The following is a 24,413-nucleotide window of genomic DNA, read 5'->3' as shown; positions in this document are numbered from 1 at the left end:
TGCAGTGGAAAAACTTTCAACAGACTTCTTTCCCCTTGGTTACCACCAAAATTTAAGCTAGTAGAAATCTTCAGCAATGTGTAAGACATGGTACTACCTTCTTTCAGTTTTCAGATTGGGTGATTTATACTATGACCTAGCTTAGGCTTACAGAGGCATACTCAGTGCCTGGGCAATTATCCTGCCATTTTCCTCCAAAACCAATGTTGTGTACAATTAATATTTGTGATTAGTTACATTAGAAGTAATGACGAGAAAAGCCTCCCCCTGAAGTTGCTACAAATAAACTTATTCCTAAATTTATGTAAGTCCTTTGTTGAGTTTTGAAAGAGGTGAAACTCTGCCAACTGAGTTTGAAATTTATCATATATCCAGAATCTGACATTTCCAAAAATGTTCCACTGTCTCATACCCATTTTATAGAAAGAATTTAAATTATAATGAGGTACAAAACCCTGATTATGTGAATAGTTTGACTTCAATCACTCTAACATTTTTCCACAAGTGAGGACTTCAAGGCAATTAACTTTTACTCACAAGCTGGACACAAATTCATTATCTAAATGTATGAAAAGGACTGTGCATTTCTGCTGTCATTCAAAATTCAGAAAAAAGATTTTGAATGTTCCCTTGTTTTTCACACTGTACTTATGAAAAATCAGACAAGGAAGGACTGGAATCAGGAAACTATACGCAATTAAAGCAATGAGACAGAAGTTATAGCAGAGACTTTCGGAAAAAAAAACAACTAAAAATGGAAAGCAGAGAAAAAATAGGTCAGTGAGAGAAAGATTCAGTGATAAAGAGCTGAAACATGGGCTTTACTACGTTCCTTTTGACTCTCCTGGATTAGCAGTCAATAAAAGGGCAGTACTGAAGACATTTATTAGAAATGTTGCATCAGTTTAAAAACCATTTACTGTAAGACATGAGCTCAATAGGCATTTCTCATATCACACTATTGCCAACATCCTCTACTACAGCTACAAAAATGTCCTCCCACCTTGAAGAAAATGAGCAACTACCTTCTCTGACCTGTCCATGTTTACTGAAAGTTTGCTTCTCTTTACTGATTCATTACCACTGAACAAAACAACCTGGGTTTGACTCACTGTAAACAAAGATAATTACCAAAACAGATCACTACAAAAACAGCATTACCAGCCTTGCTTATAGGTTTGGTACAAAAATTGCAGTTCTTCCAAATCAATTTGTAGGGCGTTTCTTAGGTAAGGAAATTATTGACCTTACAAAATTTTTTTTTTTAAGCTGTGGGTTTAGAAAGCCAGTTTCTCAAGTTCTTAAATTAATCTAAGACCAAGAAGACAATTAAATGCATATGGTCTATTAGAAAAAAAAAAGTAATAAAGAATATGTCCCTACTAAAAAAATTACACTCCAATAACCTTGTCTGTCTGTAAACGTAAAGATAGAAACATTACTATGCAAGAAAGTTTTTAGAGGATTTGTAGGATCAGATCCTATTACATAAGCTATTAATTATTTTAATATTTATTATTTATTAATAAGATATTAATTATTTTTTAACAGTAATCCATATAAAACTTTAAAATGCTGGCTGATAAAATCTGAGGAATATACAGAATTAGAATTTATAAAAATCACTTTTTTTCCTCATTTTTTGGATTGACCTTTGTTATTTCCAAATTTTCACGGCTTTCTCCATTATTTAAAGATATATTCTTAAATTTTAGAATTGATAGGCACTTATGTGAAAAGCTTATGTGGTTTTCTTAGCTTCTAGGTAGTACAGGAATGGCAGCTGCTCATTTAGAAATAGGTCAGACTAAGTACCTGAAATAGGTACATGTGCATGCGATTATAGTTCATATAACATAACTTAGTGTTCTTTTTAATAAAAGTAGATCCCAGAATTCAAGTCACCATGAAATTAGAGACTACACTCAATTTTGAATGTGCACTTTCACTCTTTGCTTATGGTTGCCATTTTGTCTTATACCTTGTTGTTGTTTGACTGAACATTTGCAAAATGCTAAAACAGATTTTCAAATTGATGTGCGTAAACTTATGAAGATATTTAAATTTTTCCTGCAGTATTTAGCCAGTTTCACCATGAATTCCTAGAGGATAGTCAAATTCTAAATGTCCCATGGATTCTTACTCTTTAAAAGACAGCTAATATTTTTTTCCACATTTCTACATCCATTTTACTATTATTACATGCACTATAAAAAAGAGAGGGCATTATAAAGGTTTTAATCATCTCTGATGCACAGTAGCATTTCTGAAAAATCACAACTATTGTTATTTAAAGGATTTTCCTTCACCTCAGTCTGACCAAGTACAAAGAGGTGCTTAGTAAGTGAACTCTCTACCCCTTTTCTATTCAATGAGCAATTTAAGAAGCCATCTAAATATCCAGCTGAAACCATACCCAAAAGTACTTCAACTTGAACTATATTCAAGAGAAAAAATTTCCTTTGTTTTGCATTACAGTCAGAACAAAACCAGAAATGGTCCAACCTCATAGAGCTTAAAATATTGTGTCAAATCTTCTAAGAAAAGGGGCTACATCTGAATAGAGCTATTTTTCCATACATATTGCATGGAACACTTGTATTGTAAATTAATAACTTTTTGTGACAGCCAAAGAAATACTTAGACCAAAAGAAAAGCAGCAAAGAATCCTATCTCAGAAAGCTTATGAGATATTTGATGCCCTCATAACAAAAACTATTGAATCTAAGACATTGCTTAGCTAAGCCAAATATTTGTTTATTTTAGTACCATTCACTGGTACAAGAAACACACCCAAAAGTTTGTTTGACTGTTTGTTTTCTAATGGGATTTTAGTAACAAAGAATTATTGGACTGGATGGATGGCAACAAGACACTGTAGGTAGCTTTACCTCATTCTTCAGTTAGTTCTGCCTGCAGGAGAGGCTGGACAGAAAGGTAAATGTTCCTTCTTTGGATAGGGATACTATCAGGAAAGTTGAAGGCAAGACAAGTGTTGGCAAGGCACTGTCTCAGAGGGGAAGTGCTGGGAAGCAGTGGGAAGTAGCTGGGAAATTTATGCTGCTCCAGGAAGGACTAAGAATTTAAGAGAACATCTAAATACTTGTACTCCAACAGAAGCAGTATGGGAAACACATTGGATAAACAGAAAGCTCTGGTCTCATCCCAGAGCTGTGGGGACACTGGCCCTGTCACCTGGATGGCCCTGCCACCTGCACTGCAGAGAGCTGTTCTCCAGGGTTGAGCCCTCAGACCTGGGTGGTAGCTTCTCATGCAGAGCTCTGGGCATAACAAAATATAAATGTTCAGTTGTGTTCTGTTATGGTCTATTCTATTCTGTTCCCTTCGGTTCTCTTTCATTATATTCCATTCCCTGTGCTCACCATGAGTCAAATAGCTATGCTAATATTTGTCTGAAATGCCAGTGGTCTCTGAAAGACATAAAACACAAAGGTTACAACTAGAAACAGGATTTCATTGTATTTTTCTAACTCTGTTTCAAAGACCATGCTCACAAGCACTAACACAATGTGCATGTGCAGCCAGGAGCAGGACAATGCATTCTTCAGTTTAGCTTTAAAAAGCATCCCCTGCGGTCTGGCAAGAGCAATCAACAGAGGTATAGTGTTTAAAAGGCGTTTGAATAATGTCTTTAATACCATACTTTAAGTTTTGGTCAAGCACTCTTTTGCTCTTTTAAAGGAAAATAAGAAGCAGTGAGTGAAAGGTGAGGGGACCCTTACTGGCCACTAGATAAGAGCCACCATGTCACCATACAATGTCACCTTTATGAGAAGGACAAACCTGAACCTTTTCCCTGTTTTAGAGGATTCAGGGAGAAACTGGCATCACAGTGACTTAACTCTTCAACGGTATGCTCACGAAGATGAGAGCCCAGCTTTGAAACAGGACTGTCTAGAAACATAACTCTGTATATGGATATACTACATATAAACACCAAGGCTCGTTTTGACCTTATAAAAGCATTGCTATGAAGGGTTAAATTTGTTTTTTCCTGTCAGTGATGTTGACTCTTTGATAAGTGCACTTTCTAATCAGAGAACACTAACCTTTGGCAGAGAGGAAATAAGAATTTACTCACAGTAAGACTCCACTTGCCATGTCTAAAATAAAAGATACAAAATGCATCATCTTCACCCAGACTTCTGAGAAAAAGCAGAATAAATTGAACTGAGTCTGGAAGTAACTGCATCCTTAATATATTTTTTTTCAGACATTCAAGAAAACAAATACCAGTGAGGTTCTTCAGGCTTCAAATCAATGGCATAGAATCAACACCTATTGTTTGAAATCTGCTGAATTTTTTCATTTAATGAGGAAAAAAAAAACCAAACTGCCTGATTTCTCTAATGAATAAGTCACCATGGACAAAGGGATCAATCACCACTTACAAGAATGCAAGAAAATAATTCTGGGCACAGCCATCATGAGCCTACCTTCAGGCAAAAAAAGATTAAAGGCAAGACTATTGTGGTTAGACTGAAGTTTTATACTGAAGTTTTTAACATTTAGTTACCTAAATGCTACCATTCTTACTTTGGGAAAAAGCATGCTCTAGTTCTGAGTCTGGTTTTAATGTTTTCAGATGGTTATTGAAGGATATGTCTTGAATCTCCATCTTCCTATTAACTGGTTACAGACCACTGTAAGGAGGATGCCTTCAGTGGTGTGTGTGGGCAGTTGCTAGAAAACCAATTAGAAAACATTAGTCTTCTATTTTTACACAACAGCCATATCTGACTTTAAAAAACATTCATCAAACCCTTCATGGTTTTATCAAATTTGGCCAAAAATTCTATTTATATACTAGGGAAAAGTTTTCCTTCATTTCACAGAAAAAAATAATTAAAATAACCTTTACAAACAAGCCAGCTGCTTACATCCTTCTAAAGGAAATGATGAATGATTAAAAAATATTCAAGTGTAATTAAAAATTTTGTAGGAATATGACTTAAAAAGTTGGTGGGTCATGTAGTCATACAAAATATGCTTGTTTTTCTCTGACTGACTGTCATGGTTTAACCCCAGCCAGTAACCAAGCCCCACACAGCCGCTCACTCACTCCCACCCTCACCAGCAGGATTGGGGAAAATAGTGGCAGAGTAAAAGGTAGAAAACTCATGGGCTGAGATAAAGATAGTTTAAGAAGGCAAGCAAAAGCCATAGACAGAGCAAAACAAAAAATTCAATCACCACTTCCCATGGGCGGGCAGGTGTTCAGCCATCTCCAGGAGAGCAGGGCCCCATCACGTGTGATGGTTACTTGGGAAGACAAACACCATCACCTTAAACATCTCCCCAAACATCTCTTTTTCTTTCTTCTCCCTACTTTATATACTGAACAAGATGTCACACAGTCTGGAATATCCTTTTAGTCAGGTTGGGTCACCTGTCCTGGCTGTGTCTCCTCCCAGCCTCCCATGTAGCACCAACTTTCTCATCAATGTGGCTGTACAAGAAACATAAAAGATCTTGGATCTGTGCAGGCCCTGCTCAACAACAACAAAAACATCTCTGTATTGTCAACCCTGTGTTCAACGCAAATCCGAAACACAGCCCCACATCAGTCACTGTGAAGAAAATTAACTCTGCCACAGCTGAAACCAGCACACTGATTCTATTTTCATTGCCAGCTAACAAATGAACCTGTAAAGAATACACACAGTTGTTGCACTTCTTAAAGCTGTCATGCTTGAAAATAACTGCCAGTAGCCTCATTACAATTGCAAGTGGAAAATAAAGGATTTTTAATTTTTGTACTGGATGCAAAAAGTTGAGAGAGGAAAAAAAACCCTCATATTGCATCAGATTAACAAATAGATGAAGAATAAAACAAACTTTTTTCTACTAAAAATTGCTTTTATGTCAAATCTATCTGAAATATTTGATTTAGAAAAAAATGTTAAGAATAGAAAATAAATTATTTGGAATTTTTTTTTCCATTTCAGCCTGAATCTTCTGATTTTAGAAGTTTATTTCTTAATGCATTAAAAAAACTCAAACAACAAAACACAACTTTTTTTTATTATTCTAAAATTTAAGTGGTATAGATTACCAAAAGCAGCCTATGTTTGCCAATGATAACAACTGAAGGTAATAAATGGACTAAAGCTTGTTCTCACTTATTTTTCATGCTAAAATATATGAAAATGTATATAGGAACAATCATAATTGTTCCTTCCTGGAGAGGCCATGGAGAAGAAAAATCCGTACTGAGAATACTTATAAAGACAGAGGGTATATTTGGTCTTAAATTACAAAACTCTTCTGTTAAATGACCTTAGACTATCTGGAGGATAAAAGGTGTCCATTTTCATGACCTTAAGAAAAAAACAAATCTCTTGTCTGACAAAAAGGTAGGAAAAAATACACTAACAAGGAAGCAAACTTAGCAACAGAGCATAAATTCAAAGAGATCTTTAAAAGTTTGCAAAGAAAAACTTCCCATTTCTTTTCCCTCACTGTCCATAGTTTAGATATGAGTATTCATCCATGCACCTTTAATGTCAGAAGGAGAATATGTTTGCCACTGATGAGCTGTGAAGATGAAGGCTAAAAATCAAACACATAGACACATGTACACAATAGGTATAGAAGTTCCCAGGACAGAAATACTGACATTTAAGAGATTAGGGGAAAAACAACTAGATGCTTGGCAGAACTCTTTACTGTCCAAACAACTGATACAAGGAAAGTTTTTGTAGCTCACAGCAGCCTCTGCTAAATGATTCTTTTAGTTCTGTTTTCCCCCCACATTATGTATGTTCAAAGAACTGTCACTTACAGCAAGTTCATAAAGTTTCTAGAAATATTATATGATTCCACAAAATGAACACTTCAAAATTCTTCTTCCCTTCTGACAGTTAATATTTATTATGAAGTTTCATCACTTAGGTGGACAGTAAAGTCTGACCAGAAAACTTAGTGGCATATTTATTGTAAGTAATAAAATTTCATAAGAAGAGTTAGGAAATTTTATGCAGATTACTGGACTACATAAGCACCTTCACCATTTAGGCATATATTCACACATGTACCAAAAGTGTAAGAGCAGAAATATGTATGCATAAATTTATTAGCATGTTCTTATTTATTTTATTTACCACAGGGAGTAATACACTATACACTTTTCAATAGGAGTCATGACACATCAAGGGACCTTTTTTATGCTATATGCTGGTGAAACAAAAAGTCCAGGGTATACATTTGAATCTGGACATGTGAAACTTGATAAGATCCAACAAAAAGGTAATAAAGCAGCTTTCTCATCTACCTTAAACAGTCATTTTGGTATTTGGATGCAACAGATTATCCTGGACAATGTGGAAGTTTCTCTTTTAAAGTGTCTATAGCAACCATGGGGCACAGTGAGACATGGATAGTTAGTTAGTGCCTATACCATGAAACCAAGCTAAGCAGATTTCAAATAAGTAAATTTCCTAGCAGCTAAGTATAGCTGAATGCAGAATGAACTGTCAAAGGAAACTGTGTTTTAACTCAAAGTCACCGCAGGCAAACAAGATTAACTACAGCAACCAAGAGATCTTTTCAGCCCACAGGTTTTACCACTTCAGTACTTCCTCATCAGTTCTTGCAAATATTCATTTGGCTCAATGCTTAAGAGCACTTCCTAATTTTATTTTAGTTTTTGTAACATGGTTCCATGACCAAAATTTCTTTCACTTTACTATTTGTAGAGTAAATGCTCGCCATAAAAATATTCATTATTTCATGAATAACCACAGGACTGTGGTTACTATTTTTCTTTCTTTTCCCTCCCTCTCTAAAGTCACCAATCAGGAAACTGAGACAGTTACATTTGACATAGCAGTACATGTAACTGAGCTAACAGCTGAAAAAGAACAGATTTGCAAATACAGGTCATGTCATCTTTGTTCAATCCCATTGCTTCCTAAGTATTAGAAAACAGAGCTGGTCAGTAAATGTAAACAGCTTGGCTTGCAGCCATTTATGGAGCTTTATAATTGTTTCTGCCTTGAGTATATTGAATATTTGCATGGCTTTCTGCCATCTCCAGGTGTTGTTTTGGTTTTTTTCAAGTATATCCTACAATTCAGAAGTGAGTCATCGGGAATTTGAAAATTTTTACCATCAAATGTGCAATTGCATTAAAAAGATGTTTAGATCCAGAAAATCAGCACAGCCATATTAAAAACTCCTCTATGAATAAAGGTACCATGAGTGTTTTCCTCTCATAGGATTTCATGACCCAGAAGGCCTCTTTCAGCTACCTTGAAAAGCATAGCCAAACCCTATGCAATAATATGCTTTTTGTCCTTTTTTTTGTAGGCATTTATCTGCCACAGGATGGAGATTAAGAGAACAATTCATATGGCAATGATCCTGCAGGAGCTTATTATGATCTTCATGAATCAGTAGTAAAAGTACTATATTGTAGTTTTCATGGCCTCCAGATGCCATGTCTTTGCTGCCTGTCTCAAAAATTCATAAAAGTGAACATGGTGGAAGATCCATGTCATGTGCCATTGCTCTCTATCTCCAAAAGAGAACGAATGAAATTTAGCCATCAGTTTTCATTTAGCTGATTTCAGCGAATATTTTGACTTTGGTTATATTGTTTTTTTCTTTGTGACTTGCTTTTAGATGTATGATGTTCCTTCAAGTGTAAAGACCCTCTTCCCCTTTATGGTTTATGAAATTCATAATTTTAAGATAAAAGCTGAAAGTTTCATTAACCAAAAAGTGTTTTCTATGTTATATAAGTCTATTTGCTGTGATTTTTCAAGCTTATTTTGCTCATGCAATTTCTGCATTAATGTAGCTATTAAGCAAGTTCTTTACCCAATTGTATTTTTTTTTTTACTAAGACATAGTCAGTTTTCCACTATAGGAAAAAAAAAAATTCCTTCTGAACCTTTTTGTAGAGTAAGGCCATAGTTCTTTTTTGGTGATTTCTGATAGAAGACACCCCCACAGATCTCATTTACACAAAATACAGAGATGATATTTAAAAGAAGAGTTTTTAGACTTCAAGAAAACAAACACTAAAAGAAGAAGATTTGGTAATGCTATCAACCTCTTCAGGGTACAGATGTGAAGTTTAATTGCTGTCTGGAAAACAGACCTCTTTTTAAAGTCGATTTGCTGGGCAAGGAAGGACATGGATTTCACCTGTATAAATGTGTATCTTATACAAACAAAATAGGAACCAGAAATACGGCAATTAGTGACCTGGCGTTTGAATAAGCAGTTCAATATGAGGAAAGCATTTTTCTTAAAGGTCTGAGGCCAATGACAAGGTTGCAGTAATGTTCAAGGAAAGATTTTTAACAGTCAGTGTGCATGGCTTTGCAATTAAACCTTGCATGCAATGTGGGAAAATCTGAATTTTGTATCTGAAGATATCTAAATAACAGAATACACTAATTTATTAAACTAAAAGAAAAATTATAATTGTGATATATTGGGCAGCCTTTTATTTAGGTAATAGGTCCAAAAATTGGGGCAGATTTGAGTAGAAACCTGTTTGCTAACCAGGCTTTTAAAACTGGTGATTATCAAAATGGTTAGTTCCTTAAATGACAGAAGGATTAATCTGCAAATAACACCGGTTAATGGCAGTGCTTATATTTATATGCAAATATATGCACTTCTAATCATAAGGTTAAAAACTTGGCCTCTATCAAAGGACACATCTACATGGAAAGGTTCAGCATTTACACCTGGCTCCAAATAATTCATTTGAAGACAAGCTGGGAATTTGTAAACAGTACTCCCTGGTTACAGTATTCATACCAAAGGGCTGCCTTTCTCTCTCTTTACACAATTATTTTTTAGTTTTCTTCTCAGCTGCTCTGCTGCTCTCTACTGATACCATTTTGGGAGCAGCCCAATTCCTGCATGTAAAAACCACACTGCATTGTAGCAGAGATGTTGAACACATAAAACCCGAATATATTACTTTAAACCTTAAAATAAAAAATCTCCAATGATTACTGACGTAAGTTCTAATACAAACAGACCAGTAATACTCTATCAGTAAAATTATGAAATTATATTGTGCCACCTTAGTTATTCTGTGAAGACACATTTTATCAGTATTTTTACAGTTCCATACTTTGTGTTCTTGTGTTCTTTGTTCTTCTCCTCCAAAAGTTCAGCAAGCAAGCAACTTTTCATCAAACAACTAAAATAATTTTGTCAGCAAGCCATGTTTTACTTTTTCTCACATTTACTTTAAACCTCTAAAAGTATCTTGTTGCATACCTACAGCATTTTGTCTATTCATTCCATCAAAATGTAACATTTTTTATGTGTAAATATTGCAGTAAATGTCGTGGAGTTTCTTGTTTGATTCTGCTACATTTTATTCTGTTAAAGAGAGCTACATTTGACAGTAAACTAGGTGCTGTTTTTTTGAATCAAATGCCTGAATTTGTATTTGATGTACAAGCAAGGAGGTATACTTAGAAGCAAGTATTTTTTATGATGGAAAATTAGCCATGCTGTAGTGTTTGGTGTACTTAAAAGAGCACATAAAACATTTTAGCAGTATGATGGTAAACTCTTGTTTATTAAGAGCCATGTACTGAATAATCAGAGTTGTGCCTAAAACTTCAGAAGCTCAATTCTCTTTGAGTAAGAATTAACTTTAGCGTAACCTACAGTTCCTCAGGCAACAGATATCATAGAAATATGAAACAGTTTGGGTTGGAAGGGACCTTTAAAGGCCATCTTGTTCAATCTGTCTGCAATAATGAGACATGTCTTCAACTAGATCAGTAAAATTATGATCAGGTTCATCAGAGCCCCAATCAACATGAGTTTAAATTTTTCCAAGGATGGAGCATCCTTGGCCTCTGTGGGTAAAGTGTTAGTGTGTTCTAGAACCCTCATGGTAAAAAAAGTCTTCCTTATATCTAACCTAAGTTGACCCCCTTTTAGTTTAAACCATTATGCTTTGCCTTAGTGCAATAGGTCCTGCTCTGGTATTTTAGCAAATATTTATAACAACCATATGTATCCCCAGTACAGCAGCACCAACACCATAGCAAGTTTGATTTGATTTCTCAACTAAGTTCCAGCCATTGGGAAATTCTCTCTGATTCAATACACATTTTTAAAACATTCATTATATGGAAATAAGGTAAATAATATCAAAACTCTATTCCTCATGGTTCCATTGGTGTTGAATGAAAGTATGGAGCCTTTTCACTGTCTAATCAATTTTTTTTAAAAAAAGGCAACTGAAATTACACCTGGTTTTGCTAGTCAGGATGGCAAAAACAGCTTATGCCACCCAAGGAAGTCAGTGATGAGTCTTCCACATTTTATTCTGAAGTCTGGTTTTAAAAAGAAAAATCTCAAATAACATCTTCCAGCTAAAATACCAACAAATCCAGGATACTGCCTAAAAAGAACATAGAAATAGGATATCATAAACTCAGTTTTGCAGGTTTGATGACTTAAGCACTGGCTGGGTTGAATTAAAGGAAGAGCACAATTTCTTAAAGCATTATCAGTTCTGCTCTTAGCTGTGGAAGCACTTGTACTATTGCTCACCCAGATTTTCAAAGAAATTCAGAAGTCACATTCAAATACTCAATGAAATATCTCAGAAAATGCACCAGGCATTAAATTATGTCCTCTTTCCATTTTATCTCTCAAGAAGCAGCATGACATTTTTTTGAACATGATCTCTTCCTCAAATGTACTAATCAAGCCTACGCAATAGCCAAAGCCTTCTACAACAGAAACCATGAAGATGAGAAGGAGCAACTTCAAAGCACTATTGCAAATTCCAATGTTGCATCTTTTCCAGAGAAAAATAAACTATCAACTCAGAACTAAAGTTCCAACAAATATTTCACGAAGCCCTAGGTAACACAACTAGCAATCCTGGACCCAAGGTCAGGATTGTCAAAGTCTTTGACATATGGATTTAATCCAAAATTCAAAGTGAGTTTTTACTTAGGGGAGAAAAAAAAGGATCATCATGAAAAAACTTACAGTAGGAACAACCGTAGACTTCAATTCTTAACCCAATTTGGCCCTCTCCATTCCAGTCCAAAGGAACTATCCTTACATAGCGAGCAATAACTGGATGTTGCAGATCATGCCGGACCACACTGTCAGAATTTGTATTTCCCGGAAATGCCTAAGGGAAAGAAGGAAAAAAATATCAGTTTTAGTGCCTATATGGTTGGCATCTGAAGAAATACATAATAAATCCTCTAATAAGTATCAATAGTGGAAAAAACCCCTCACATAATAAGGACTTCTATTGCAAACTATAATCATAAAAATATTGAAAGAGATAAAATTTAAGGTGGTCTTTTGCTTACAGTTATAGGAATAACTAATTACACGCTGAGAAACTAGTTATTCACAAAATATTTCTTAGAAGAATAATTATCTTGTACCATGCATAGTAGACCCAGGTAGTGGCAGATGTAAGGAAAATGCACAGGAACCATTCTTTGGTGGACTCACAAGATTAAAACACATTAACAGTTACATTCACCTTAATTTTTTTGTGCTGCAGTTACTGATGAGCTAAACGATGATGATGACACTCCTCACTTCATAAATAACTTAGTAAGAGACATTAATTGGTGTCTTTGAAGTACTTATATATTTGGGTGGTATAAGGAACTGAACAGTCCTCTCTTCTGAGCTGAAGAGAAGACAAAGGAAAGCATACATTGAAGAACAACAAAAAATCCTGCTGAGCAGCTGCCTGCTTTCTTAATCTTGTTCTAGGAATCAAAGAACTTCATGGAGGGAATAAGAATTTTGATTCCCTTAAAAATGTATGTTTTACTGAGCCTGCAAGATAATGCTCCATAGTTCAAGAGTAAATTCCATTTGGAAATGTTTTAATTTTATGATGCTTGGTATAATCTTATCAAAATCCTACTAAATGTAGGTTTGCTGGTTGTTTTGGTTCAGGCTTATTTGTATATTTTTTTTTAAATTTCCTAGAAGTGTTATGGTCAAAGGAAGCTGAATATAGGAAAACATGATATTTTCTACACAATTTAATTAAATTATAGATTAAAAAGATTCTCAAAATCAAAAGTATTTTCTATAGCTCTCCAAACTTTTTACCCTGATTTGTGCTTTACCAGTCCTTTGTCTGAAAGAGAGCTGATCCCAGCAGGTACCTGGCATTTCAAGGGTTCCTATTGCTATATGAATCAGTAACCTCTGCTGAATGCATAAACATAGTCAACAGAGAATAAGGGAGTCCCAGATCAATAAAACACATTCCATTTAGTCTCCAGCAGAAGAGTACCTTTTAAACACAGCCTTCATTTAAATACATGGGAAACAGTAATACATGCTTTGTGGATAATGCAAATACCAGGACAAAATCCATTATTGCAAGACTGAAAAATCAATTTACAGGACCTTGCAAATTATGCACAATATAAAATCTTCTTTTCTGGCCAATAGGATTTAAAAGTATAATTTAGACCCACAACTCTAATAGAAGATCTTTTATTATTTTTTTAATAGGGAGTGAATCTCTGGCTAAAAAGAAAAATAAAATATAAAATTTTACAATAAGAAGCCTCCTTGCAAAACTATTGTTTTTCAGAAAAAATGTAAATACCTATATAAATTAGACACGTTTTTCAGATTATTAATCTCATTAAGTCACTTAAATATTATTGCCAGATACGCTTTTTCTTTAACTCAAACTGGGAAACTTATCAAAATGGCTCACTTATCTGTAAAATACTGTCTCATGAGCCCAACTCCAAAATTCTTTGTTCTAATAAACAATTTCTCTGCTTCTCTGCTTGTATTGGGTACTGACTTCTGTAAGCCGCTTCATATTTCAGCTCACATTGCAACAAAAAGACTGGGAATGTTATTAGCCACAACCGCTTTTCTCAAAGGTAGTGCTCCACAGGACAGCAACAGAATAAGAACAAAAAAAAAAAAGATAAGAAAATAAGTCCCCAAATACTTCCTAAACAATGTTTTTGAACATATATTAAATGGAGCTTTCAAATATATTCACCAAGATTTTTGTCACTCCTGAAGAGGAAACTCTGTTTAGCTCCAAGTAATTTTCAAACTTTACCAGGGCAGGTTTATAAGGCAGATAACATATTTTAGCAGTCCAACTAATACAGTTTAAAATTAATAAATTAAATAAATAATCAGTAATTCAGCAGAGTTTACAGCAAAAATTGTGTGATTTTTAAATTTCACTTTGGCATTATCCACTTCACATGCTTCAGCCATCCCACTGTACATGGGGACACTGGAGAGACATTCAGTATAATTATCTTGGCACAACTAAAGAACCTGGAGAAAAGTGAAGGTAAGGGTTTGGAAAATTTGGAAGCAAAGCTACGTAAAGTTAAGATTCAGACTCAATTTTTTATCCTGTACTTAAAGAACAACTACATTCTAATAAATAATTAAAAATGGTAGAGCTAAATTATAAATTCACCTAAGTGTTGTAATGAAATAGCACATAGCTTAACAGTAGTGTGTAAATAGAAGTGACCAAAATGTTTCTAACTTCCTGTTAGGAACAGGACAGTTTGCAACCATTTTGCAGTACTCAATTCTATGGACAAAGAAAGAACATTACAAAATCTCCTTTTGAAAAAATGCTTTTTACAATAAAGGGTTAAAAAGAAATTTTCAGCATTAAAGAATTTATCTCTGAAATAAGAGGCACAGAAACGCCTGAAATGTTAAGTGAACAAAAGTGGATACTTTCATACTTTAACCAAAGAGTAACATGATGGAAGGATGGTGGTTAGATCCTCAACTGGATAAACAAAAAGATATTTGCAATTTCTCGGCTCTCTGCAAAGCAGAGAAGAGATCCCGTATTTCACTGAAAAACATCATCACCTATATGCCAGAGAATCTAACTTAGTTAAGGGGAAAATTAATTCTTCACCTCACTTAATTCAGGTGAAGAATTCTCTATCCAAATTAATGATCTATTCAGATGAGTACTAAAATTGTTTCACTGTAGGCTCTTTCTAGGATGATAAAAATAGGGCAGTGCATGAAACAGGAGGATGATATTTCTTTTCCTAAATGAGGAACTACTGAATTTTTTTTCATAGCTTTCTTTAATTACTAGTACTTTTTTTCACCACTTTGATTTTATGCTCACTGTTATACTCTTGATAGTTATTTTTTGCCTTTTTATCAAAGGAAGAAATAATTTATGTCTCAGAATTTCTGAAAAAAAAAAAGTCTATGCTTCCAGCTTTATTTTGACATTGCAATAGTGAAAACAGTACAGAGCCTGTGTTCACTGGTACTATAGCTCTATAAATGGCAGAAATAGGAAAGAGAAGTACCATTATAAAATATGGAAATATCCACTGACAGGCATCATATGTCTTCAGGAAACATAACTGGGTTTTTTTTGTGATTCCAAGGTGAGCTAAGCATGAAGCTGACTAACCCTTGAATTTTGTATTTTATAGGAAAATCCCCAAATTCCAAACCAAATAATTTTTTCAAAAACTAGAAAGATTACAAAAGTAATGTTGACAGTTTTGGTTATGGCTGCCAGCCCTCTGATTACACAAAAAAGAAAATCTGGAAACTGTTTTACACTTGAGTTTTCAGGGATCTGAACCATCAGTGAGCAGAGCAGGGCTGGCTAGGTGCTGGAAGTTCTCCACCAGCAGTGCAGTGGAATGATTGGCGCTGCAGGGCCAATCCAAGGGCCATAGAATAATTCACATCATGAACTGGTTCTGCACAAGCTGACTGAAATCCACAGCAGATTTCAGAGAAGATGTTTAACACATTTGTTCATACTTTACTACTTGGACATTGAAGAAAAAAAGACAAAACCTGAACTTCATCAATTCCTTTTTGCTGGTGAAGATTTGATTAATACCTATGAAAACCCAGCCCAACTGTGTCATGCAAACTCAAACAGCAAGAATAAGAGGACTGGGTAAAGGAGAATGTAAGAGATTAACTTCAAGAAGAAGGGGGGAAAAAAATATATAAAACAAACATGGTAGGAAAACAGGTTGCAGGAAGAAAGAATAATAGTAAATAAAGAAAAAAAATCAGAAAGTAACAGATCTAGGTTATCTCCATTTTTGCTCAGTTTTGACAGGTTGCTGTACTTTCATCTGTACTGTGGGGAGTAAAAAGTCATAGGAAGCAGTAATCTTTTACTTGAAGAAACATTTTTGCATTCTCTCCACTGAACAGCACAATTAGTAACACTACAATTTGCATACTCTACTCTTTCCCTAAAAACAAACACGTTCAAAGCAAAGCAACATTTCTACAGCATCCTGCATAATCACCTCACAGAGAAATGCATCTGAATAGGAAAAAAAAAGTATCTGAAAGTAATTAAAAGCTATACCAGGTATTTCCCTTATCCCAAATGATGAAATCCTCAAATGATTCACCAGGTGCTGAATTTCATCTTTGAGATTTGTGTTATAAAATGACCAGAACTCCTAAGAGCTCAGGATTAACAACAAATGGGATCAACTAAACATTATAATGCTGATGATGCTGAGCTCATATGAACTTGATTCTATTATCAGTCTACCAGTACATCCCAATTTCAGTGGCTATCCATATACTTCCCTCAACAACATTTCTCTTTTATGTAAATATGTGTGCGTATATATATAAATATAAATATAAATATAAATATAAATATAAATATAAATATATAACCTCAATATTATGTGATATAATAATATATATATATATATATATATATAACCTCAATATTATGTTTGTAGTGCTAAAAATTTCTGGAAAACAGCTCACATACTCAAAGTAAGGAACATCTCGTTGCAGGCTTTCACTAGTGCACTTTTATTTTGTCCTGTGCTCAAAACCTTTCCTAGCATTTTTTAATCAGATCCATCTTTTTGTTCACCTTACACCTCTATATTCTCTACTGATTCTTAGGAAGTTTACTTTCAAGATCAAATTCCCTCTTTGTATGCTGAAAACAAATTCTAACCACATATTCATCATAATTTAATGAATAATATAATGGAATTATCATAACATGCAAAGACTAAAGTAAAAAGCTTATTTGCTGCCTTTTAGCCTTTCACATTTCAAAACAAAACAAAATGATTTAGCAACATAACATTATTGATCTTTATAAAATATATACTAACATTTTACAGCATCTTTTACAAAGAACTCAACCTCTTCTACTGCAACTTTGATTTTTGGGTATTTTAACAAAAATCTCCAGAAATCTCTAATTTTCAAAATTTTTTAAGGAATACTGTCATTTTTTTATTCATAGATAACTTGTAAGGCTTCAGTTCTGTATAATGTTCCTAGAAAATGTTTCTAAAACTTAAAAGACAGAAATTTAAAGAGCAAGATATGATACCTGATCATAATTTTAGATACCTGAAAGAAAAATTAGAAATATGAGCTTCATTATCAAATCTGTGAGTTTTAATATATTGATTTTTCAGTATTTCTTTTAAAACGAGAAAAAAATGAAACTCCTATACACAAACAAATACAAACCAAAAATCCCCACACCCTCCCAACTACTGCATCCAGAATGTGACTCAGTAACTGGATGTAAGTGAAACATTCTTTTCTCTGCTGGCACTGTTGTTGGTTATTATCATTGTTTAATTTACTTTGAGTAATGAAGCCTAAACAAACAAAGAACTCCCTATCCATCTTGCTCATAAATCTCAAACACAAGAATTAAGTGTTTTTGTCTTACTTCTACGTACAATTGTTCATCCTTTATTTATGCACAAAAATATTACCAAATTTTCTGAATTTTTCTAGGGAAACTGACTTCTTTTAAGGACTGGACAGAAACCTTTTGTTGACTTTGTATTATTGGAATACTTAAGGCAGGACATCTGACAATGCACTTGTGTACAGACTGAAGGGTTTTGCTTGTTTTTCTTTTACCCAGAACTCCATTTAATAACACTCTTCCCCTGATCTTTAGACTCATGAACAAGGAACACAGACATATGGATGCTGTTAAATTTTACTTTATGGGACATCAAAGCATCACAGCAAAGGCACTGACAGTATCACATTTCTCTACATCCTGAAATTGAATGCATGATTCTAGAGATGTGTGAAGTATCTCAGTGGCAAAGATATTCTTCCCTTTTTGGTGAAAACACTAAACATAACATGTAAAATTTCTAAAACAGATATTAATAAAGCTCCTAAATTATTTTCTGACCTGTATAATGAAGAAGAAATTTCAACCCCTATGCTGAACCATATAGGTTCTGTTCCACTTGACATAAAATGGGAACAATCCTAAAATCTTTTAAACCTGTTATAAACAAAAAATATTAAAATATAGTTAGGGTTGTAAATTCAACACTGCTAGTAGAAATTATGTTTCCTGCAGAGTCTTAACAAATTCCTGAATATTATTTTGATATTAATTTATGCACATAATTACCTGCTATTAACTCCCGAGAGATTCATAGAGTTCCCAGAGAGAAAATTGTGATTATTCATCCTGATACACTAAACAGCTGAGGCTGAAATACCTTGAGGTTTTAGGGTGGTTTGTTTGTTTGTTTGTTTTAATTTTTAACTATACCTAAATTCAAGAGGAAGAACACATGAACTTGATGTGGAAAATTTTGCCAATGGAAGCCTGTCCTAGTCTTTTGCAATTTGTTCCCAAGATTCAGTATCCAGCATTTACATTTTGATTTAAATTGAGAAAATATAACTTTCCCACCTCTGAAAAACATTCCATCTTTGTTGTTAAGATCAACTGATTGCATTATTAGTAAAAGCTTCTGAACACACTGGGGAGTAATCATTATCTTGCATTTAGTCTTAAACAAACTATACAGATTTTAACACTTAGACACTGCAGGACCCACTCCAGGAGCAGCATGGGGTTTCCTAATGAATAAGACTTATATCTTTAAGATAGCTCCTTTATTTGCATGAGAGAATGAAGTACACAATGTCCATGCCTGTGGACTGCCAGATAGGAATGGGCCATCTTCCATGAAGTTAACAGATAGAGAGTGCCCAACAGCACAGGTGCTGGATTCTCTTTGTGACAGTTCCCATGTGATGCTAGACAACAAAGCTGCAAAAAAATTTTCTGTGGCACTTAGTATAGTTCCAGGGAGACGCAAAATTATTAGGTAGTTTTTGACTTAATCTTTCACTGTCTGTGTTCCACATATAAAATATGGAGTACAAATTAAATTATTTTATGGTGTTGTAAAAATAATAATTCTTATTAAGCACTTTGTCAAGTATTCACATGGGTGTCTAAATTAGAAAGCTGAGCCTTTTGTGGTCAGTGAAGCAAAGTGGGAAATAGGAACTAAATTAAAATCTTGCCACTCTTCAGTTGCTGCACAGTGTAATAAAAAATTTTCTGGGTACAATATAAATGCATTCTACAAAATAAAGAATGTGATCAACACCTTAGTTCCAAAAAGTTGCCCACTGACTGATTCATGTTAAAAGAAAAAGAATATAAAAGTCAGTGTGAAATGGTTGTACAGACAGGATAAAACCTGCTTTTCTCTACAGAAGTTCTGAGATTTTATTCATTAACACACAAAAAATTACTTCTGCTGCATCTTCTGTAGAATGAGACAGGAAGAATGTGTTTCCAAAACATCTAAGTGCAATTGCAATCATTACTGAAATAATAATAGCAACAGCTCTCTGATCACTGGCTGCTGGCCCACAGAGCTCAGCAGTAACAGGAACTCTCACCTTGAGAAGGTCAAACACAGAGGAACTCAGAGTGGTCCTTGCTTTCTTTCCCTTTCTACTACTGACGGATTTAGAAATTTTTGCACACTTTGATGATTTTAAAGTAGCTTTTTAGTAATTTTCAGAGCAGTACTCCTTGCCCATCACTCTTGTCTCAATGCTTCTTGTATCACTTCTGCATAGCCCCACTACTCTGCTGGGTTACTGGCCACCCAGACTGTTGAGGCTTTTACCACAGGGCGCACTTAGGAGAGGAAAGCACTAACTCAGCAGTGTCATTCCCCACCCCTGACTTAGTGCTTCGGATTAAATGACTCAAACACCCTACAGGAAAAAGTACAAAGTCAAAATCTGTTTTAAATACTGTTGAGAATCATTTGTCTTCAGAAAGGACATAGCAACTACAGAAAGCTTTTTAGCTCTTAATTAGTTAAATATCAATCTAAACAGCAATTATTGCTCATAATAGAAAATACTGATTTGTGACTTTAGTTTATAACTATAAATAAAAGTTACTGCACTTGCTGGTTTTATAATCTTTTATTTTGAGTCATATGTAAATCAGGACAGTTAATATTTAAGGTAAAATTTTCTCAGTTATGAATAGTTTTCATTGCTATGTTTCATTCGCAGAAGAGTCCAGAGACTGCTTTCCAGATCATTCCAATTCTGACTAGTCTATTAGCATGCAAGAAATAACTGTGAAATAAAACTTTGTATATCTGAAATAGTTGCAAGAATACAATTGTAAATCAATCAGTGAAGAATAAAGCCTGGTTATTCTGTATTAATTGCTTCATATATAAAGTAAATAATGTATACTGAAATAAAATAAACTTTGAACACAAATTTTTCATAAACAGGTGCTTTTCTTTTGTACTTTCAGTATCTATTTAATTCTGGAATTTTAGTTAATTGCAAATAGCACTTATATTCTCTACAATTCAGATAAGCTTCCCAGTAATGGGAAGTAAAACTGGATTTAAAAAGCCAATAAGCTGTCTTTAAACATGTTTCAGCTGTCCTTAAATAATATTAAAACATTACAAAATTGATTTATAATTATAGAAACACAAAAATGATGCATTAGAAATAATTTTGAATATTTTGTTTTTGCATGCTTCCAAGTTGCAAGTTACAAAGTTTAGGAAATAAATGAAGTTCACATATAATATTAAGTCAAGATTTAGCAAAAAATTACTAAAGAAAAAAAAGGGAAAATAACACTATTGCCATCTAACACTAACATGTTTCTGGCTGTAGCTACAGTATTCTCATAATATGTCAAGATGAAAGAAAATAAAAGTAACTTATCTAAAATATTTCACATACACTAAAGTTAAGAATTCCAAACGGTGATGCAGCTATCAATGTCAACTATGACACAAAACCTCACTAATCATTTTCCTTTCCTCCTGTTCACCCTAGGCAGAGCCCATACTCTAAAAATCACCATCTTCATTAAGATCCTATTGAAGAAGGTTCACAAGTTTAGAGCCTTACGGTCTGTGAACCATGACAAGAGCAAGAAAAAAACTGCAACCAAAATGTAACTATGGAAACATCAATGAAAAATGTGTAGATCCTTTCTAAAACTCAGTGTAAGGCTAAAAGGGATTTAGATGCAGAGAATCATAAGCAAAATGGCATGCAAGCAAACACAAAATTCTTGTCTCAGAAGAATACCTGGAGTAGGATTCCTCAGAATAGTCCTTTCAAACTGATCAAAGGAATATTACTAAGAAATCCTTAAAGGCAGAATTACTGTGTGTGACAGGCTTCAAACATGCCAGCTTGTCCTTCAACTTGAATTCAATAGCTGCTCATCTTTCAAGGGACATAAGGACAGTTTTAACCACTTGGCTTTTTGAAATGATACCAAAAAGCCACAAGAATATTTTACAAAGGAATGTGGAAAGAAATATCTGAATTGTCAGAAGCTACCTCTTTCTTTAGGGATTTATTTTCTTTTTGTCCTTTTTCCTGCTAATATGAGCATGACTGAAAGAATTTTGGGAAAAATGGAGAATTCTTGTGCTTCTGCTCAAGTCCATTCTCAACCTTGATACAAAAAGTGTGTAGTACCTATATGAGAAGTTCAGAGTAAGAAGTAATGTTTAATTTGAAACCCCTGTGAACTTAGTAAACTGTTAGATGTCTTAACAAAAGAGACAATAATGGAATAAGAAATACTGAAGGTCCTATTTTTGTTTTAAAGTGTATAATTTGATTTAATCCCATTCCCATTTTTACAACTGTATGCTTTCAGAAGTTTTACTTTTCCCTTTTGCAGAGATAATAAGGGTCTAGAATTTCTATATGCTGTTGTTTTGTTCAGGTTTGCATCAACTACTACTCCAAAGGTAACTGTATAGACATCTTTTAGCTGAAATCCCTTCAAATGGCTGTAAACATCTAAAAAAGGAGGACTTCCCTAAATCAAAACCCTTGTTTAATAATCACCAAATATAAATCTAGTTTGAAAACAATAATTGAAAAAGGGAAGGGTTTTAAAATTTTGATCACCTGTCCACTTCTTTCCTTACAATTCATTAAACAAGTAATAAAATGATGTAAAGGCCTAATTTTCTTTCAACAGAGACTTCCTAAATTTAATTTTAAGCTGTGCCATAAGTCTTAGGGGATTGAACATTAGAGTCAATTGATTATTAGTTGCGTGCAAGCCATTTTTTTTCCTCACAAGCACTGGCAATTTTATCTGACTCAGATATTTCTGGTTTATTTATTTTTGCCAGCTAGGATACCTGCTTCCCTGGCCAAGGAGGCAGTGACATTTTGAGTTTAGCATAAATTCATTGCACTCTTTTCTGTCACTTAGCAGTATCAACAGCCTCCAAGGTCACTAACTTAAAAGAAAAGTTAGGTGTCAGTAGAGCAACACTGTTATTAACATCTTCATGTGTCTTACTACTCATGTAGAAGGAGAAGGTGGGTTTTCTCATGTACAAAGATCTTCATTACTTAGGTGCAATAATTGTCTTACATGATTCTGAGTGCCTGTGACAAAGATTTGCTGCAGCGCAGAGAAGGTGCTTGTGGTTCTGTTCCTATGCAAAGGCTCAAATTGATCAAAAAAAAGGCTGGCAGATACTCAGTGAATCCGTACGGTTTTTTTTTCTGAAGCTACGTCACACTGACACTGCTGTTTTCCAGTACGGGAAAGTGTTGTAGCATCACCAGCTTTAGCAGAGTGAAAACACCATTATCTCGTTGCTATTAGTCTGTTATATCACTTTCTCTAAAACTAATACAAGAGAAACCAAAAACATCCTTTTGTGGATATTTATAGGAAGGAGGAGTAGAAAGACAAAGGTACTAGGATCTCCCTATCTTTCCCTTTCTCCAACCTCTAGACTTATTTAGTTGCTGCCTGAGAGTTTTTTGAAAATATACTTACAAGTGCTCAGAACGAATTTGGAGCTCTTAACATGAAAGAGGCCATCATAATGTTACTCTGTTTCTCTACAGGATCACAGAAAGCACCTGCAGGAAATGCCTTTACAGACATTTGATAAAACTCTGTAAATACTTGTAATAGCATAAGCACAGCAGTCAGGAATGACTGCTGGCAGTTGTGTTTGCTGCTTACTTACTGTGTGAACTGAAACTGACTTCCCAATGCCTCTGAAACTTATTCTGCCTGTAAGACAGAGATAATTCTCTTCGAAGTGCTTGTTGAGAATTAATTAGCTATTATTTATTCACTGATTCTTTAAAAACAAAACCAATCCATTCACTGATTTTTACATCTCTGCTCACCCAAACAACGGATAATAATAATCCAAAAAAAAAAACAAAAAAAACCAAAAAAACCCAAAAAACCAAAAAAACATAAAACACCCAAAACCCCAAAGAGATTCATTGACTTTGGTGGCCAGAGGAAAGCATTATGTTAATCTATTCGGGAGTTAGTAGACACAATGCCAACTCCCATGCAATAGTTCAGTTAACGAGTTCACAGTCTGGGCTAGAGTGCATCATTCATGCAGTTATCCTGTCTTGATTCCAAAACTGAAAGTGATAAAAAAAATCAAATTTATCACACCCCTACAGAAGCTTTTCCATACTTAAATTCAGTGTTAAATATATGCATTTTTTCTACTTGGTTTGTTCATCCAGTCACTGGATCTTACTACGTCTTTTGCTCTATATCTAAGAATAGTGCACTATTATAGATAACTTCTTTTTAAGAACCTGGCAAACTAGGGAGAAAATACTCACTGTGTTCCTATAACATTAAAATAATTTGCTGGCAATTAAGCAAAACCTGTAATTTGTCTGGGACAGCTTGCAAAATGACAGCATGATCTGACTTCCAAAACCTTTACAGGCTTTCTTTTAAAGCCACTAGCTTCCCTCCTCCCTTCCTACAATGGATGTGAAAAATCAGGTTAAAATAACAGCAAGGATTTTCATTCATTTTTTGTGGAATTCATTCTGTTGTCATGTCACTAACTTAAATATCAAGATTCAAAACAGGATCACCGAAAGGTTTCCAATTATCATTACATTATGCATTAAAATCTAGCTGGGATTGTGATACTGTAAGATAAAAGAAAACTTTTAGGCAATCTCCAGTGTGCTTCATGCAAACTCACCTGTGACAATGATACAAGCAATATGTTACACAATAGCTCACACTTCCA

At 34.3% G+C, this 24,413-nt stretch overlaps 1 protein-coding gene across 1 annotated transcript in view; it reads right to left on the bottom strand.

Moving 5' to 3' along the window:
* The window catches only part of CNTNAP2 (contactin associated protein 2), a 1,013,892-nt gene that overhangs the window by 557,675 nt on the left and 431,804 nt on the right, over window positions 1–24,413 (bottom strand). Inside the window, exon 4 of the mRNA XM_041425209.1 lies at window positions 12,013–12,160. Coding sequence (XP_041281143.1) covers window positions 12,013–12,160 — 148 coding nt within the window. The remainder of the gene's footprint in view (window positions 1–12,012; window positions 12,161–24,413) is intronic.

This window comes from Onychostruthus taczanowskii, unplaced genomic scaffold (genome assembly GCF_017590055.1).
Source record: "Onychostruthus taczanowskii isolate IOZ18803 unplaced genomic scaffold, ASM1759005v1 scaffold88, whole genome shotgun sequence".
NCBI classification, from domain to species: Eukaryota; Metazoa; Chordata; class Aves; order Passeriformes; family Passeridae; genus Onychostruthus; species Onychostruthus taczanowskii.
This window is presented reverse-complemented; position numbering and strand designations above follow the sequence as displayed.